This window comes from Phoenix dactylifera, chromosome 1, assembly GCF_051530095.1.
Source record: "Phoenix dactylifera cultivar Ajwa chromosome 1, Ajwa_hap1_PhDact_Kaust_v1.1, whole genome shotgun sequence".
Taxonomy (NCBI): domain Eukaryota; kingdom Viridiplantae; phylum Streptophyta; class Magnoliopsida; order Arecales; family Arecaceae; genus Phoenix; species Phoenix dactylifera.
The window spans coordinates 54,350,398-54,370,062 of record NC_143190.1 but is presented as its reverse complement, the minus strand read 5'-3'; the positions used below and the strand labels follow the sequence as shown (position 1 = coordinate 54,370,062).

At 36.9% G+C, this 19,665-nt stretch overlaps 1 protein-coding gene across 2 annotated transcripts; it reads right to left on the bottom strand.

Moving 5' to 3' along the window:
- Nucleotides 1-15,288: 15,288 nt before the first annotated feature.
- On the bottom strand, nt 15,289-19,515 carry LOC103715580 (large ribosomal subunit protein bL21m-like). Of its 2 annotated transcripts, none has more exons than XM_008803263.5 (5): nt 19,008-19,515; nt 18,831-18,911; nt 16,325-16,426; nt 15,749-15,823; nt 15,289-15,663 (listed from the first exon to the last, which is right to left on the bottom strand). In XM_008803263.5, exons 1-5 carry the CDS (start codon nt 19,443-19,445, stop codon nt 15,592-15,594), a joined length of 768 nt encoding a protein of 255 aa, XP_008801485.4. In that variant the 5' UTR covers nt 19,446-19,515; the 3' UTR covers nt 15,289-15,591. The 2 variants fall into 2 exon arrangements, with proteins under 2 accessions (XP_008801485.4, XP_088562561.2); XM_088706435.2 differs by having other exon boundaries at nt 15,450-15,663; nt 18,984-19,506.
- Between the last annotated feature and the right edge of the window lie 150 nt (nt 19,516-19,665).

Genomic DNA, 19,665 nt, shown 5'->3' with positions numbered 1-19,665 from the left:
TTGTTTTGGGGTTTTGCTCTCCGCACTTCTAGAGATTCATTAACAATATCTTGAGTGTGTTTCATTTGCATTTAAACATAATTGATATAGTGTTGTGATTATATTTAACTAACAAATAATTGGAAAATCAACCTAGTTAGACATCATTAAATAGATCATATCATATGTTTTTGGAAAAATTATAAAGTCACACTCCCTCAACTTAAGGCATGGCTCACATACCCCCCCCCCCCCCCTCGAGTTTAAAAAGTTTCAAGCGAATCCCTCAAGTTTCCAAACTAATCCTTCGGCTTTCTAACTAGCGAGCGACTATTAACTTGCCATTTCAAATGACAAAAATATCCTTTTCCTTTTTTAGCCTATTCGAAAAAAATTTCAGATCCGTGTAAGTGGATGAATAATCTAGATCATCCACATAATTGCTTTGAGATCAGTGCAGATGGATGAATAATCCTGATCATCTATAGATTGCTTGAAAATATGTGCAGATGGATAAATAATCTAGATCATCCGTGTGGAAACTTTGAGATCTATGCAAGTAGATGAATAATCCTAATCATCCACTAAATGCTTTGAGAGTTGTATAGATAGATAAATAATTCTAATCATCTACTAATTGCTTTGAGATCTATGCATGTGGATGGATGATCCGAATTATCCACATGACCACCTTGAGATCTATGCAGGCATCATCCCCGACTATTTGGGAACTAGGGCTTGAATGGATTGAGTAAGGAGACCCCTCCCTCTCCCCACACTTCTCCTGTTCTTCTCCACCCTCTCCACCGTCCATTCAACCATTATCCTACCATCAAGAAGACCCCTTAGGTTGGTGCACGTCTAACCCATCCCCCCACTCCTATAAATTCCTCCATTCTCTTTCATTTGTCCCTTCTTTTTTCGGAGCAATTGATGTTGTCCAACTAGCTATCTTGTTAGAATTCTAGATCTTTCCTCTCTGATCCGACTCCTCCCAAGACCATTTCTGGGAGGCCCTCAGTCGTTGCTCGAATTGGAGGAGTATCGGCTAGCCATCGGGGGCTACAACACTAAAGAGAAGTACTCCTTCATCTCTTGGCTATTGCTATTGAGGGAAGGGGTGGCGCAAACAACAGCCAAGATGGATCTCTTCACCCATGCCAACAAGGCCCTCTCCAATTGCTCCTTGTTTGCATAAATCTAAGTCATCCACCCCAACTTTGAGATTTGTGCAGGTTGATGAATAATTTAGATTATCTACATGGTCACTTTAAGATTTTTGCAGATGGACTGATAATCCTGATCATTATAGTCTCATTGAGATTTGTGTAAGCAAATGAATAATCTAAATCTTCCATTGATCGCTTTGAAACTCGTGCAGATGGAGGTGATACTGGTTATGCAGTGATGCTTTGAGATTTGTGCAAGTGTATAAATAAAGGAATTTAGACTGTGAGATCAGTGCGATGGGTGATCCAACGATGCATTCGCACGAAGCAAGATTAGTCATTTCATGCGCAAGATGCAATCTGCTTTTTATTTGTTCTTTAAATCAGCCTTTACGCCAAAATAGATAGATAAGAAGGGCATTTAGTCAAACAAAACATTTATGATGGAAGGGCAATTGGGTTATAATATAATTTTATACTACCATGTGATGGTTATGTGACACCATGCTGTTAACGGAGATGAAAGACAATATCAGTTTGGAATAGTTTGGAAACTTGAGGAATTTGTTTGAAACTTTTTAAAGTCGAGGGGGTGTATGTGAGACATGCTCAAAGTTGAGGGGGTGTGCGTGAGACCTGCCCAAAGTTGAGGGGGTGTTCCTATAGTTTTCCTAATTTGTTATGCTCAAAAACATACTTTGTTGGCACATCAATCTTAAAAGCTTGCCCCAAGATCTAGCATGTATGTATGTTTGTTATATGTATGTATTATCCTTGTATGTGTATGTCTATGCACGCAAGTGTGTATAACATATACATACACATATACATACATATATATATATATATACATATACATACATATATATATATATACATATATATATATATATACATACACACACACACACACACACACACACACATATATATATATATATATATATATATATATATATATATAGCTGGGAATCGATGACTCTCCAAGCTATTAGCTATGATGTATTATCTCTAAATTACTTACTTTTGAAAAAAATATGTGATTTAGAAATTTATAGTACATGTATTTAATGGTTAAAAATGGACAACCTAAATATCACAACAATTATATTTTTGACTATTGAATACATAGACTATAAATCTCTAAATAATGAGTTTTTAATCGTAAACAATTTAAAAATAATAGATCATATTTAATGACTTAGTGATTGATGTTCAGCCACAAATTGTGTAGTCAGGGCTAACCTTATTTAAACTATTGTATAGATGCCCTATAATAGTTCTACTATATATATTCTTATTTTATTTTAAGCCAAAATAGCAATTACATTGTTTTAAACCAATAAACTCTTTTTTTTGCCTTGATCATGTAGTCACGCTTATTTATCAAACCATATATAGGTTTTTTTCTCATGTTTTGAAGTTTTTTGGTCTTTTTCTTCTCATCCTTGACCTTCTGCTCATCACCTTCGGCCAAACAAGGGTATTATAAAAGGAAATGGGCAACTCTACTTTTCTAGAAACGGACATTCCTCCCCCCCCCCCCCCCCCGTTTATCCACTTTAGGGGCACTTGAGTTTTCCCTACATGTTTATCCACGGTTTATGATCTTTTGATGCAAGTAATATGAGAAATACTTAAAGTACAAAGCAAAGGTAAAATGTTTGAACAATTAAAGCAAATAACCAATTGAATCATGTCTTGGTTGAGTTTGCACGATTTAAAGTTATTTGGCACAAGGCTACCTTTCATTGTGTAATCCATTGCCCACGAGCAATTTATTTATATAAAAAGATTTCCAGCCTTCCACTTAACTCTCCTACTATCCCTTGATTTTGCGGCGCCAACTAAAACTCAAAACTATATTTTTAGCTACAAATCTTTGATGGAGTGTTAATATTCTTTTCTCCACTATTTGTTGAAATATTTAGTCACAAATAAGTGTTACATACGTAAGTAAATCTAGCATAAATAAATTAAATATAGCCTTGCTCTATAACGTTTTAATATTATCTTATGGGAAAGGTTCTTTTAAAGCTTACGCCTACCAAATAATTAAAATACGAGCAAAGTGTCAAACAAATTAGCAAAAATTGTGAGATATATATTAAGGGCCCTATAACAAGATAGCAATAGAAGAAAAATAACTAAAGATTAATAGTATTATTTAAATTCATTTTTTTTTCAAGCTTTAAAAATAGGTCTATGGGGTAGTAAAGGCATTCCAAGAGAATGTAACTCCAGTTTTTATTTCTTTTAACCCACATCAGATTTAAAATCTTAACCATTTCTTGGACATTTATAATTTTTAAAACATATTATCAAATTTACATATAAAGTCAAAAATTATTTTGGATTGTAAGCTCGATGAATTTATTACTAAAAGCATTCATGTTTTAAAAAGATAATAGGAAATTGGAGTATTCATGATATTCCGGAATCCAAATGGAATATCCTCGGCTGTTAAGCTGTCCAAAGTTGATAGGAATATTTCGCTTTGCCTTGCCTCGTGCGAAACGAGGACCACTTATCTTGACCGTACGCATGTTTCAAGGGCCCACCAATTGGATGGCCGGGATTGGCAGCTCTTTCCGTTCTAGATACTGCCTGGTTCCCTGCCATCACGTCATTCTTTCTATATCTAGTCATGTTCTTATGACATGATGGATTCCAGGGGTGTTCGGGAGACTCCTCGGGATGTCTGATTTAAGGAATCAAAGTGAGTCTTTGCCAAGTGTTTAGTCCTATCCCCATTACACACTAAACCAAGCCATCTAAATAGCATCTTAAAGCCAACTTTTTTTTTTTTTTGGATGATGTTTTGAATCATCACAAATAGTATTAGAATGGATGCAATCTATAATCCATATAGACGGTAAGATATTGCATTACTAGCTCATTCGGATTGATAATGGATTGACATGATGGTGTTATTAGATTTTAGCCTATATACGGTTCGCATTCTCGAAAATAATATGGGACCTATATGATAACGAAAGTCTCTAGTTTTGGTTTCTCAAAATGAGGTATGCTGATTTTTTTCCTTTTTCTGGTGGAGGGGGCCAAGTTTGTGTATATATATATATAAAAGGACATATTGCCTAGTCATATCCCCTGACTAAGAAAAAGCATGAAAGGAACCTGCTTCATAGGAAATTTCCTCCAATTTTTATCTAGTGACAACTCTAGCCCTTTAGAAATCCAAGCTCATCTTGTTTTGGTTCTATTTGGGATGAGAGTCAAGCAGCATACCAATGCCAGTTTTACATTATCCCATTCTTATTACCTTATCCTAATCTACAAGTCAGTAGAGTAGAAGATATCTAGAAGAACAATGTGGATCCAGCAAAATCTTTATATCCCATGTTATTGTATTTTCTAATTTTCTTATATTCATCAACTATTTGAATTGCACTAGTATAGAAGAAGCATGTGCAAACACATATGTTCGAAAAATCATTGTGACGATCAATTGTTTCACTTGATATTTTGGCTAGTCAAATTTTGAAAATGATGAGATCAAAAAAATAGAAAAAAAGAGATTATCATGAGTAAGGCAGACGAAAAAGCCAACTAACTTTTTTTTCTTCCATTTTTTAACTATAAATAATACTTTATTTAATATAAATTGTTTTTAGCTTTAGCCATGTATATAATAAAAAAATTTAGTAAGTTATTTATTTTTCCCCCTGGAGTAAACTATGTAGACCTCAAAACTCCAATTTTCTTTTTTTTCCCAATATAGTAAAAATGTATTTGGTCTAAGAGAAAAATAGTGAAGATGCACATTTGGCTAGCATTCTCCCGCTGAATTTATGCAAAAATGTATTATTATTGCTTTCGGAGTTTGGATTGGTCTATCTATCTCTAACCTAATTGACAAACCAACTGAAAGAAGGTTATCACATCCATCATAGAGAACTATTGGAGTATTAACTTAGTTTAATGAACCTAATTGACAAGTGACAAGGTATATTACTATTATTAATATCATAACTTTCCAACACTCCACTAAAGTTACCTTCATAGTTAGCGGGCAAAGATACTCAAATGACAACCATGAAGCAGCTAGATGCATGCTTTCTACATGAAATGCTCCTTCTTTAATTATTTAGACTACCCTTGGTTAAGCTTCCTTGCCAACACAAGGTTTATTGGAATTCTGACTCATCTAGCAGGACACTCATAGAAAAATAAATCTCATTGGCTGCACTGGATCCTTCTCGCTCCTGTCCCAATATTGTTTGTGAAAATCTTTACGAAGTTCTATAAATTAAGGTGATCATCTTGGAAGTTATGATTAGATGAATTTGCAAGAGTTATTTGGCTATACCCTTTTTTATTTCGCAATTCCTTTTCTTTGATCATATTATATTATCATCTTCCTCTTAATTAACCCTATCTTTTCCGATGGAACAGTTCTCCAAAAAAAGGACTGTTTTAACATGCATTTTTTCCCTCAAAGAAAGAAAAATTGTTATAAAATGCAAAATGAGAGAGAGGCCTTACAGAACTATAGCCTCATATCGATCTGCAATTCCACGTAAGAAAAAGCAAGTAGATTAGTCCTATTCTTGAGCAGCTGAAGTGGATGTCATTCCACTAAATAATCATAGCAATGGACTGACACAACTCATTGGCTCCCTAATTATTCCATTATTAGCCAATGAACAAGCAACATACTTTATTTTTCGAGTGCAATCATACCAACACTAATGCATCGAATCTCATCAAAACACACTTTATTACTTCTAGCATGTCGTCTTTTTTTAGGAATAGAGTCGATGGCTTTTCAAACCGGGAGAGGATCAGGAGACGGATGGATTAGATTTGGTTGATGAGGAAACTTTTAGTTAAGAAGGCGGTGGAAAGGCCGCCATGGCCTGTCGTGAGAACAAGGAGATGAGTGGGGAGAAAGTAGAGGAGAAGTACTTCATCAAGCTTCCAAGTCCCCAAGTTAGTGACAAAAGAGGCTAATTTTTTAATAATTTCTTAAATACCATTAATTTTTATTTTGATTGACTTTATTAAATTTAAGATGGAAAAGCAGCAATCGCATAGGCTTTGATCTAGTCTAGAAAGTTATATGGAGTAATTATAGATACTCATTTATGATTGTGAGTTACTTTTAGGGGGCAATGGTTAGATTTGATATGATCTAAGTTTGATGCAGCAGCAATCTTGATTTATTATTATTTATTATTATCATTATTAAAGTTACTACTACTACTATTATTGTTTTCTAACTTAAAAAGATTTCAAATCAAGTTTCTCCTGCTTGAGCTTCCTTTGCTAAAATTAACTACAGAAAGATAGTGCTCGCTGGAAATGCGAATAAAGGATAGGATGAGCATGAGCACCATCCTAGGATGTATTAGATGCCAAGTGGGAGCTCTCAGCCACCTCAAAAAGTTGGAGAGAAAAAAAAGGCACTCTGTGACGCGTCCAATGGAAGAAAGCAAGGAGCACTTCCGAAGGATATGCTCCAATCCAAATCCGCACTTCTCTAAGCATATCTCTTGTTTGAAAGCTAGACAGTGCTTCCACTTGCGTCGACCCACATATGACTTATAAGTACACGACATTTGTCCTCGTTCCTTTCAGCATTTGGGTTCCGTTCATTTAGGCTTCGTTTGGCAAAATAGTTTTTTATAAAAGCTCTACTTCAAAAAACTCTACTTCGGAAAGCTCTACTGCCAACAGTTCTGCCAAATGAAGCCTAAATCATTTGCAATCTTTGCAGTGCGAGGTGGGCAGTAGAACATGGTTTTCATGGTGTTTTGCTAAGAGACATGAAAGTTGGGTCTCTAAATTCTTCAAACCATATTAGTGACTCATAAATTGTGCTCAAAAAAATTGTACTTCTGGGAATTGTTACGATTCACAAGCGTTGGTGAGATTTATTTATGGCTAGGAAACCGCATTGACTTGGAACAAAAAAAAAAATTCTAATGAAGAAATCAATGTGAAAGTTTTATGTCACTCCGCAATATGGGCGATGTACAGTTTTTTGGTTTTTGGCAGCACCGCTCTTTTCTAAAGTCTGTCTGGATGCATTTGAGGTGCAACTATTTTAATAGATTAGAGCAACTTTAGACGCATGCCAAGAGTTAAATGTTGATGTTGTTCATCAAAAACACTATACTATTCCAGTTATCATAAGCCGACCATGATCTGGGGAGATCAACATAGCACCATAGTGGAAATCCTTATCACCCCAAGTGGATGTAATGTGAAGTTCTCGAGTGGATGTTAGATGAAGTGTTTATTAATATAATGATAATTGGAGACTCACTAATCTTAGGGACCAAACTAAAGAGCATTTCTTTATGCTTTCGTGGGGCTTCCACATGCTAAAATTGATGAAGAACTACTCATCCAGACCAACCAAGATCTTCCCCTTTCCCCTCTTATTCTGAAGGCATTGCGAAAAGAGAGACAGCAGCAGCCTCATGAAGAAGATGAGGAAGACTCTGGGCATCTGTGCTGAGATATGAAACAACAAAGAAACATTCTACTCATGGCACTTTGATATTCAACAAGATCTAACAGCAACAAGATCTAATAGCAACTAGCTTCAATATTTTTGATTGGATTAGAATCGTCTATTAAGGTTCAGTTACTGGTGCAAACCATCTAACTTAATATCGACGGCCGAATATGTAAGGGCCCACATTTTTTGGGGGGCTGGGATGGCCCGACACATATGAAACGGGAGGGAGACTCGCGAACAGAGTCATCCCTCCCTTGTTTCAACTCCTCCCCGAATCCATCGGAAGGAAGGAAAAATAAATAAATAAATAAATAAATAGTGGAAAAACTGGGATTAAATCTTACCTAAATTAAACCAATCCTCTTCTATAAAAGACCTCTTTCCCCTCTTCGTAGGGCATCAACCGAGAGCCCTTAAAAAAAAAAAGGAAAGAAAAAAAAGGGGGATCCATGAGATGCTTGGATTGTTTGCCGTCGGCCTGCCGGAGGAGTTCACCGGAGGCAAGGTAAGCACCCTCTCCTCCTTCTCCTTTGTCTTTGGGCCACCGTCACCTTGGGAATCCGGCCGGCAAGCCGCCAGATCGATGTGAATTGAACTCCCCTGTTTCGGTCTTTCACTCTTTCGTTTGGCTGACGTCGTCGGGCATGGCGCGTGGCCGGCACCACGTTGGGCCGTCGACTGCTGGGGTCATCGGCCAAGGGCGGCCATTGCCGCGGAGCATGCCCACAGGGAGAAGATAGCAAGAAGGAAGGAAGAGAGGGAGAGAGAGAGAGAGAGAACCATCGCTTTCTCTTCTCTGTTATTTTATCTCCTCTCTCTAGTCTCTCTCTTATTGCTATGTTCCCTCTCTCTAAACTTGGATCTAGAGAGATCATTATTGTTGAGGACTCTGGGTAGTCCTAAGATGCTAGATTTTAGAAGACTCTTTAGAGGATCAAACATGGGTCTTGGATTGTCAAATATCTTGGGTAATTTTTAATATTGACTTGGTTCTGTAGGAGAATAATTTGTTGGACGAGAGGACGCTGAGCGTAGTGCTACGCATTTCGGTTCATAGATCGCTGTGAGGGTGGGTGATTAGTTTGTCTGAGCTTTTCAACAAAATGTAAGAATTCTTGTACGCCGACCTGCATGATATAAATATTTTACACCTATATATGTATGATGTGCTATGATCCTGATAAGTAAGAAGCAAAAAGAGTTTTATATTAAATTTTTTTTTTGATCGTATTTGTTTGTGATTGGTATCATGATGGATGCATGCATGCGCATAACTTGCACCTGCATAATTGGATTAATGAATGTGGTTGTTATGATATTTTGGTATTAAATCGTAATTTGATCATGTTTATTTGTAATTGATAGTATGATGAATACATACTTGAGCATAACTTACACTTATATAATTGGACTAATGAATTGGTGTTATGGACTAACCATGTTATATTGATTGCCCTACCACGGGTTGGAAACGTAACCACGGTTAGTCTAGGTCGGAAATAAAGTGGAAAAAGGAATTGATGTGTGTGTATGAATTGATTAAATGAACAAGGACTTTGGGCTTATCTCGTTATTATTGATTGCCCCATCACAGGCTGGAAATGTGATATTATGATTGCCCCGTCACAGGCTGGAAATGTGATACTATCGATTGCCCCATCACAGGCTGAAAATGTGATATTATCGATTGCCCTGTCATAGGTTTGAAATGTGATACTATCGATTGCTCCGTCACGGGCCATAAACGTGATCGGGATGTAGCCCAAAGTTGGACAGATAATTGATCCGGATCAAGTTAATATAGAATGAAAAGAAGAAGCATGGAAAACAGTAATGAAGATTTATGAGCTATCATATGCTATATCATTCTTGTGTGACTGAACTTTTATTGATGTTTGATGTATATTCTTATATTGATTAATTGAGTCTTTTGGAAATTATTTATGACTTCATGAAATGTGCATCGATTTATCGTGGTTTTCAAATTTATATTATTATTGCATTGGTGTGGATGTGTAGGGGTTCTTACTGGGCTGTAAAGCTCACCCTCCTTCTTTTTGTTTGCTTTTTTCAGAGTTGCAGGATGCATAAACATGGATGGATTGGGCGCGGAGCGCAAGTATCAAAGTCATTAGCTAGTTATTTAGTTTATTTTTCTTTGAAGTCGATGAACATTTGAAGATCTTGTAATTGAACTAATTGATTATCTGGACATGTTGGATTTGTTTATTCGAATTGATCAATTAATTATGATTTTATTTGATTTTTGGTCATCTTAGGCCTTGCATGATCTTTAGGGCATTGCTCTAAGGCTCATGCGGCTGGTCGCGTACCGGACCCGGGTGTTGGGTTCGGGGCATGACAGAGTGGTATCAGAGCTTAAGGTTAAGGTATCCTAGGGTTTAGAGTCGGGTGAGTGTGAGTGGAGAATTATGATAGAAAAAAACTATCAGAGCCTTGGTTTGTAATCACTTGAGATTGTAACAGGAATGATATTATAATCTAAGGTTTAAGACCACTAGAGACTGTGACCTTAGTGGCATCAGAGTTTGAGGTTTAAGATCATTGGGGATAGTGGCAAAATTAGAACCAAAGCATAAGTTTAAGATCACTAGGGATTGCGATAGAATTGTGTCAGATCTTGAGGTTATGAACATTCTGAACTTGACATAAAGTAGCAAAATTAAATTTAGTGCTTAAGTATAAGATCACTAGACATTGTGATAAAATATAAGTATTGGGTTTGATATTCGACGAGTACGGAAGGACTGGATAAATTGTCTCTGATCATGATAAGAGAGGTTAGACCTAACGTAAGTGTATGAAGGTTAACCATGGCATATTAGTTGTACCATATTTAGATGTTGTGTCAATGATTTGGAAGTTCAAACTTGATATGGGTGTAGATGTGGTAGCACTTTTGGTTTTGCTGCTAATTATTAGAGTGGGATTTGTACGTAGACCTTTTATAGTATTAGAGTGAGCTAAGAAGTTTTCATAATATTGAAAGGAATGTTCTTCGAAGTTGAATATGTATGTGGATTATATCTGGTATTGGCATATTGGATATTACAAATAGGTCTATTTTCTATTAATGTATTTGATTATTTTGAGGCCATAGAGTATGCATATTGATAGAGGAATTCTAATTATTTGAATTCTCACATTTGGATTGGGCTACTAGATTTTACTTGTAATTGTAGAAAACTATTTGATGTGTTAATGTAAAATTCAAGCCTAGGTTTAAGATTTAAGCAGGGATTTTTTTTTTGTCATTATTGGTGAAGCCACTAATAAATGTCATATTGAGTAGAGACCTCGGACATGAGATGCTTATATGAATTATCATATATAGCATTGCTGATGGATGTTAAGAATCTTGGTGAAAAAAAAGATCTGGAGATCCATAGAGTTAATTTCTAATCATAGTGTATTGGCTCAATGACTTCTAACCCATTGAATTTGAAGCAAATCTTTTTGGAAAGAAGATCAACGTAGATTATCTAATCAAATTGCTAAAAGAATCCAAGGTTAACTTATTTTAAATTAAACCTAGATATTTTGGATTCTAAAACAGTTGTGAAGATCATGTGGTGACCTTAAACTTGATTAATGGCTTGAGTATTAATTATGGTTAGTATACTCTACATAAATTGGGGACAGAGAGATCTGGAGGTTCTGCCCAATTAAAGTTCTAAAATTTGGATTTTTCTTACTCCTAGTGCAAAGTGATATTTCGATCATAAATCATTTAGAGGCTTTAGAGTATTTAATGAATTAAATCAGAGTGCGCAACGGAAGTGTGGTGGTTTGAGTTATTTTGAAACAGGTTAAGGATATTAATATTTGATCTAAAAGGTATTATGATGGAACAATTGAGTTAGTTTCTAATAGAGAAGAATGTTGTTGATTCTATGGATGATCTAGAGGTAGCTATGTAATTTTCACCAGTGGGTTCTTCTTTAGTTGACAACTTTTGGAAGAAACATGGGCATCTTAAATTTAGCGTTAACGGTTGATGATTTCTTGGTTGGTCTTAGACTTGGAATATTTTAACATGAATCTCCTATGTGTTAGGATGATGTGGGTAAGAAAAAATTATTAGGCCCAGAGATAGTGCAACAAACCATAGATAATGTGCAAGTGATCAGAGAACGACTTCATCCAGTTCAGAGTCGTTAAAAGAGTTATGTTGATAATACAAGGAGAGAATTGAAATTTTAAATTGGAGAATCATGTTTTCTTGAGAGTGTCACCCACTAAAGGAGTGATGAGATTTAGGGTTCGTGGTAAATTGAGCTCTAAGTATGTGGGTCCGTTTCAGATTTTGGATAAGGTTGGAGATGTGGCATATCGACTGGCTTTACCACTGACTTTATCTAGTGTGCACAATGTATTTTATGTGTCAATGTTGAAGAAATACATCGCAGACCCGAGCAATATGGTAGCATATGAGCCATTACATCTTCATGAGGATTTGACCTATGAGGAGTTTCCAACACGAATTATGGACAGAAAAGATCAGGTGCTACGACATCGAACCATTCCTTTTATGAAGGTACAATAAAACAATCATACGGAAAGAGAGGCTACTTGGAAGCTCGAAGAAGAGATGAAGGTCAAGTATCTGCAATTATTCGAAATCTCAGGTGTATAAATTTTGAGGACAAAATTTTTTTTTAGGAGGGGAGAATGTAAGGGCATACATTTTTTGGGGGGCTGGTATGGCCCGACACACATGAAACGGGAGGGAGACTCCCGAACAGTCTTCCCTCCCTTGTTTCAACTCCTCCCCGAATCCATCGGAAGGAAGGAAAAAATAAATAAATAAATAAACAGAGGAAAAACTGGGATTAAATCTTACCTAAATTAAACCAATCCTCTTCTATAAAAGACCTCTTTCCCCTCTTCCTAGCGCATCAACCGAGAGCCCTTCAAAAAAAAAAAAAGGGAAGAAAAAAAAGGGGATCCATGAGATGCTTGGATTGTTAGCCGTCGGCTTGCCGGAGGAGTTCACCGGAGGCAAGGTAAGCACCCTCTCCTCCTTCTCCTTTGTGTTTGGGCCACCGTCGCCTTGGGAATCCGGCCGGCAAGCTGCCAGATCGATGTGAACTGAACTCCCCTGTTTCGGTCTTTCACTCTTTCGTTTGGCCGACGTCGCCGGGCATGGCGCGTGGCCGGCACCACGTTGGGTCGTCGACTGCTGGGGTCGTCGGCCAAGGGCGCCCATTGCCGCGGAGCATGCCCACAGGGAGAAGATAGCAAGAAGGAAGGAAGAGAGGGAGAGAGAGAGAACCATCGCTCTCTCTTCTCTGTTATTTTATCTCCTCTCTCTAGTCTCTCTCTTATTGCTATGTTCCCTCTCTCTAAACTTGGATCTAGAGAGATCATTATTGTTGAGGACCCTGGGTAGTCTTAAGATGCTAGATTTTAGAGGACTCTTTAGAGGATCAAACAGGGGTCTTAGATTGTCAGATATCTTGGGTAATTTTTAATATTGACTTGGTTATGTAGGGGAACAATTTGTTGGACGAGAGGATGCTGAGCGTGGTTTTGCGCATTTCGGTTCATAGATCGCTGTGAGGGCGGATGATTAGTTTATCTGAGCTTTTCAACAAAAAGTAAGGATCCTTGTACGCTGACCTGCATGATATAAATATTTTATACCTATATATGTATAATGTGCTATGATCCTGATAAGTAAGAAGCAAAAAGAGTTTTATATTAAATTATATTTTGATCGTTTTTGTTTGTAATTGGTATCATGATGGATGCATGCATGCGCATAACTTGCATCTGCACAATTGCATTAATGAATGTGGCTGTTATGATATTTTGGTATTAAATCGTAATTTGATCATGTTTATTTGTAATTGATAGTATGATGGATACATACTTGAGCATAACTTACACTTATAAAATCGGACTAATGAATTGGTGTTATGGACTAACTATGTTATATTGATTCCTCTGTCACGGGTTGGAAACGTGACTATGGTTAGTCTAGGTCGGAAATAAAGTGGAAAAAGGAATTGATGTGTGTGTATGTATTGATTAAATAAACAAGCACTTTTTTGGGCTTATTTCGTTATTATTGATTGCCCCGTCACGGGCCGGAAACGTGACCGGGATGTAGCCCAAAGTCGGAAAGATAATTGATACAGATCAAGTTAATATAGAATGAAAAGAAAAAGCATGGAAAACAGTAATGAAGATTTATGAGCTATCATATGCTATATCATTCTTGTGTGACTGAACTTTTATTGATGTTTGATGTACATTCTTATATTGATTAATTGAGTTTTTTGGAAATTGTTTATGATTTCATGAAATGTGCATCGATTTATCGTGGTTTTCAAATTTATATTATTATTGTATTGGTGTGGATGTGTAGGGGTTCTTACTGGGCTATAAAGCTCACCCTCCTTCTTTTTGTTTTCTTTTTTCAGAGTTGCAGGATGCATAAACATGGATAGATTGGGCGCGGAGCGCGAGTATCAAAGTCATTAGCTAGTTAGTTAGTTTATTTTTCTTTGAAGTCGTTGAACATTTGAAGATCTTGTAATTGAACCAATTGATTATCTGGATATGTTGGATTTGTTTATTTGAATTGATCAATTAATTATGATTTTATTAGATTTTTGTTCATCTTAGGCTTTGTATGATCTTCAGAGCATTGCTCTAAGGCTCATGCGGCCGGTCGCATACCGGACCCGGGTGTTGGGTTCGGGGCGTGACAGAGTATCTTAAGGGTGAAATGAGCTCCATGAGCCCATGGAGATCAATACCTAGAATCCTGAAGATTTAGCTTCTTTGAGTATAGCTGGCATGTACAGTAGGTTTCACTTGCAAAAGACCATGAATCCATAATTCCCACAAGTTCATTAGTTTTGCTTTTTCAACTACACATCAACTCCTACACTAACAAAGGAGGGCCAATCTTCCGTATATCTTGAGTTTAGCCTGCTTTTCTGAAGTGGCCATGGATGAAAGATATGCATATATGGATTATTCCCATGACCTACGTCCATGCAATGTAAAGAATAACAAATAGAGTTGGAAATGGGCTCGGGCTGGGCCATGGGCTAGGCCCAAAAGAGTTCAAACCGAGACTAAAACCGAGTTTTTCAGACCGAGCTCAAGTAAATTATTGGCCTGCTTAGGCCCAGCAAGCTCGAGCACGAACAAGGCTCAAAATGAAACCTAGATTTAAGCTTGAACTAATTTATTTTTGTATATTATTATTTAGAAAGAATAATAAGAAAATAAAAAATAAATTAAAATAAATTTAACTAAAAATAGCGTATCATGTATCATTTACATGTGTTATAGAAGAAAACCCAATTTTTAGCTAGCTTATTTATTTGTCAAGTAAGACAAAATATAAATTTTAATTGGGTTCAAGCTAGACCTATTTTTTATCCAAATAGGTAATTCAGACCGGCCTAATCGGATTCAAATTGAGCCCAAGCTTGGGCTCGGGCCTGGCTTATCCAAAAATTGCAGATCTAAGCCCGGCCTGAAGAACGAAAAAAAAAGAAAAATTGGATCACTTTCTGAATCCAACATCTTCTTTCCATGCAGCGTAAAGCAATATCTACATCAAATTACAAACCTGCAAAACATGTACTGACCATGCCAAATAAATTGTTATATGAAACGCCACATTGAATATTGAGAACATTCAGTTTCACTAATCAGCATTTCAGGAATCCAAATTTTTCTGGTTCCACTTGACCAAATATCCTCATTCTTCTTTCAGGGATATGCCATGAGATTTAATTCACTTACACAAATGACTGCAAGTAATTCTTTATCCATTTTCTGAAAAGCTCCGATGCAAAACTTGCAATGCTAGAGGTGTAAGCGGTCTAAATTGCCAGGTGAGCATGCCAGGGAAGAGTTCTAAATGATGCAGTTGTGTCCATTTGCTGATCATTAATATCCACGCTAAGCAGTGGTCGCAAAATTTTCTAACTCGTCTATTCCTTGGATGTCAGTAATTCTTAACTTAGTCAACTCCTGAAAGTATAATGGACCATGGGTAAGAACCAGCTCCTGACAGGTCAATAACTTAAATTTCTCTATTGAAAATATTTTGACTTACCTGGCGATGGCCTTTGGTTCGACGGTAGTTTTTTCTTCTCTTTTTCTTGAATATGATTACCTTTGCATCTAAAGCCTGAAAAGAAAAGTTGCACTTGTTGTTATATGGAAAATGTTCTAAAAACAGCGGAGACAAGAACCCTGAAATGCCTGTCAAACATTCTGAAAATCTAGTAGTACATAGTAGACTCAATAACGCATATATATAACGGAATCATCCGTATACTAAGATTTGATGATTGGTTAGTATATCATCTTTAAACAGATTGTTATTCATTCGAAGCCATGCAAGTTTGTCATTTAAAGATTAAAATTTTTTCTCTTGAAATCATGCAGTTGGATGAAACTGGCAGGCACTACAAAGAAAAAATCATTAGAAAAATGAGGTCAGCTGACTGATTGTGTGTTTTGAGCCAACATCTCAAATTCATAAAATAACTTAAAGGATTTTCAATTGTTGATTAAAAATTAATCATTTTTTGTATACCAAAAATAACTTCCATAAGATAAAACAAAAAATGCATCTGCACAAGCAAAAAGAAGAGAGCGCTAAAAAATAAAAATAGACTTCTCTTACATGCTCTTCGACAACAGCATGCACAGCTGCATCAGGTACTACTGGCCTACCGATGATTGTCTGAGTTTGTGATCCCAGCATCAGAACCCTGTTCAAAATTAACTGCAGAGAAACCAGTTAGACTCAATAAGTAATATAAAATCATGATTATAACATAACATAGGCAAAACGTATGCATTCTAACAACTAGAAGCAAACATGGTTCCATAAATGCCAAGACCAAGAAAAGAAAGAGTTAAATCCATCTGCAACCATAAAAGAGAAGCGTTGGAAAACAAATGAGAAGAAAAGTGTCAAGATAAAAAAGAAAGGACATAAACAGTAAGCCCAAGAGATCACAGAACAAGGCTCCCCTTTGTTATAAGTAGTGCACCTAATGGCCTGGAAACTACGGGAAGAACAAGGACCCCATGATCACTCACTAAATGACATAAAAATCCAGTTTCTCAATGGACCTTCAACTGGGCCAGTTTACTCCTCAGACTGGCTGGCTGCATAACATGGTGTGGCCATCCATCAAGATTTCAGCAGGCCAACAAGCACAACAACAGAAGCACTCCATACAATCGGTGCTTCCATCAGCTCCACCTTTTTCATGCATATCATCCCAGCCACCTAAAATCTTGCAACTCCAAGAGACTGAAACTCGCAAGGGACACTTAAATAGTGGAGGCTCATAGAAGAGAGTCATTTATTTCTCAACTTCTAATACCATGCCAAGGTGAAAAACTTAGGGGCTATTTGGCATCGCTTTTATTTCTTATTTTAATTTTTTAAAAACAGACTCTCAAAAACTGAGATAAAAAATATATATAATGTTATTTTTTTCTATTTTCAAAAGTCATTTTCATTATTTCTAGACAAAATGATAGAAGAAATTTTTACTTTCATTATTTTCAAAAACAAGTCAATCATATTGTTAACCACCAACACCTCCAACTGGTACCACTGCTGCCACTACCACCGCTGTGGTCTTTATTTAATTGATTAAATTTATATTTTTCGAAAAAAAACTTAAACAATATTACCACTAAAAACTTTTAAATAGCAATTTAAAAGGTATACTTAATTAAATGGAGTCCACATAAGAGGCAAACAAGTGCACAAGGCTCCCGCCACTTTTTTTTTTTTTTGTTGGGGGGGCGGGGGTCAAATATACTTAGCCTTAGCCCGCATGCGGAGATGTTGTTTCTACATTTCAAACCCATGACACCTAGGCCATAATACAACCACCTAACCATTATGCTTAGGCTCACCTCTAGTTAAATAACATCCATATATCTTTCTAAAATTCTCATCTTTGAAAAAAAAAAGAGATTTTGTCACATCATAACATCACGAATACCATATCTCTATGCCAAAATATGGTTTTAGCCTACATGTTTAAACAACATAACAAGTATGTTATGGAAGGGAAAACAAAATCCATGAGCAAGATATACCATTAAGCAAGCAATTTGACATATACAAATTATGCAAATATGTACCAAACTGCTTCCATCATAATCCAAACTAGATGATGTAGATGTACTTCTACAGTTTAAACTAACTGTTGAGCTGATGCTACCATAGGTAAATTTTCAAAATGAAAACGAAACTGAAGGAAAGAATTGTTAGATGTACTATTATTAGAATGTGGACACTGGATATGGCACAGATTCATGGAATAGCATCAGAAAAATGACATGAAATATATTAGATAATGAGAACAAACACTGGTCAGAGAGAGAATGACATCATAAAGCAGTGAATTGACTGAAATAAGCACCATTGATGAAGGACAAAGAAACTGAGAACTAGTTAATATGGGTTTGGTCCTAACAACAAAGAAAGAGATCCACAGTGTGCAAGGAGGACGTAACTATGGTATTAAACAAGGAATGAAAGTCCAACGAATGTCTGAATGGAAGTGGCAACAAAGCACTTAATATTATACTGAAGCATTCAGTAATGAAGGATCTGACCTTAATTATGAAGAAATGACAGTACGGAATCTATGCAGTCAACAATTGGGAGCATTGCAATTGGTACGGAATCTACCAGTTTGTCTGTGTAGATCCAACTGCATACTTATGCCCTGATATCTTAACTTGATAGCACCAGGATAATTTAGCTAAGTTGATACTCCAAATATAACACCATGGGGAAGATATATTATCATCTATTGGATCATAATCTTTACAGATGAATTTGTCATAATTTTTGCTCCAATACTTAGGTCAAAGGCTGATTCTTCATGTACCATTGGTTCTACATCAACGAGTCAAATTATTGAGAATATGCGATCTGCCTAAGCATCAATGTTGAATACTTTGTATCATATTCTCCTCATTTACAGGCTCCGAATTGTAATACTCACCATATATCCTACAACCAGCATACCATTATTACCCTAGATAGTTTCCGTTCAGTAGTGTAACCAAGATATCAAGCAGAGAATAGAAAACTAACAAGAGTGGAAGAAAGAAAGGGGAAAAATAACAAGCCATCAACTAAAGCATCCAACCTTGTCATTGACCTCGCAAAATTTCAATCTTTCAGTAAAAATGGAATCCCCATTGCTGACCTTGAATTGATGAGAACCAATCTGAACCAAATAAACAAGATAAGTTACCAGAAGCCTTTAAATGAGCAGCAAAAATGACAGAAAAGAAAGAACCTTTTTTTTTTCCACAATTCGGACCTGAACAACAGCAAAAACCGGCTCATAAGGTTTGAATGGGTTTTCCGATGGATCCAGCGGCCCAATCACCCTGTATCCGATCTCACCCGCTTCCTTTACCTTCTCTTCCCCCGATTTCCCTCTCTGAACCACACAATTCGAAGCCCGAGCTTCGTCGTCCTCTCCATCAGAGCTCTCACCCTCTTCTTCATCCTCTTCCTTCTCCTCGTCGGAAGGATTCGTCGGCCGAGAAGAGAAGAGGCAGGTGGTACTGAATCGAAGGGAAACGACGCATCGGAATCCGAGGGGAGACCCGAAGAGGTTCGAGAGAGGACCTCGGAGGGCCGGGGGATCTAGAGCTCGAAAGATTAGGTTTTGCGGGCTCCCCAAAGCGGTGCTCGAAAGGAGGCGAGATCGGAAATGGCGAGTGAAGGAAGCGACGCATCGCCGGCTCGCCATGATCTCCTCGCCCCTGTTCTCAGTCTCCGCGAGAGGGAAGAAAGGGCCGCGGTTTAGCTAGGGTTCTCTTCTCCCATTTTCGGATCCGGACTTCGAACATAAACCCGAAAGAAAATCTTGATCCGGCATTGCTACGGGCTCTTTTTCGGCCAAAACAACATTTTGTTCTAGAAATTATTAATTGGATCATGCCCTCCTCCGTCGATGGCAAATAAATTCA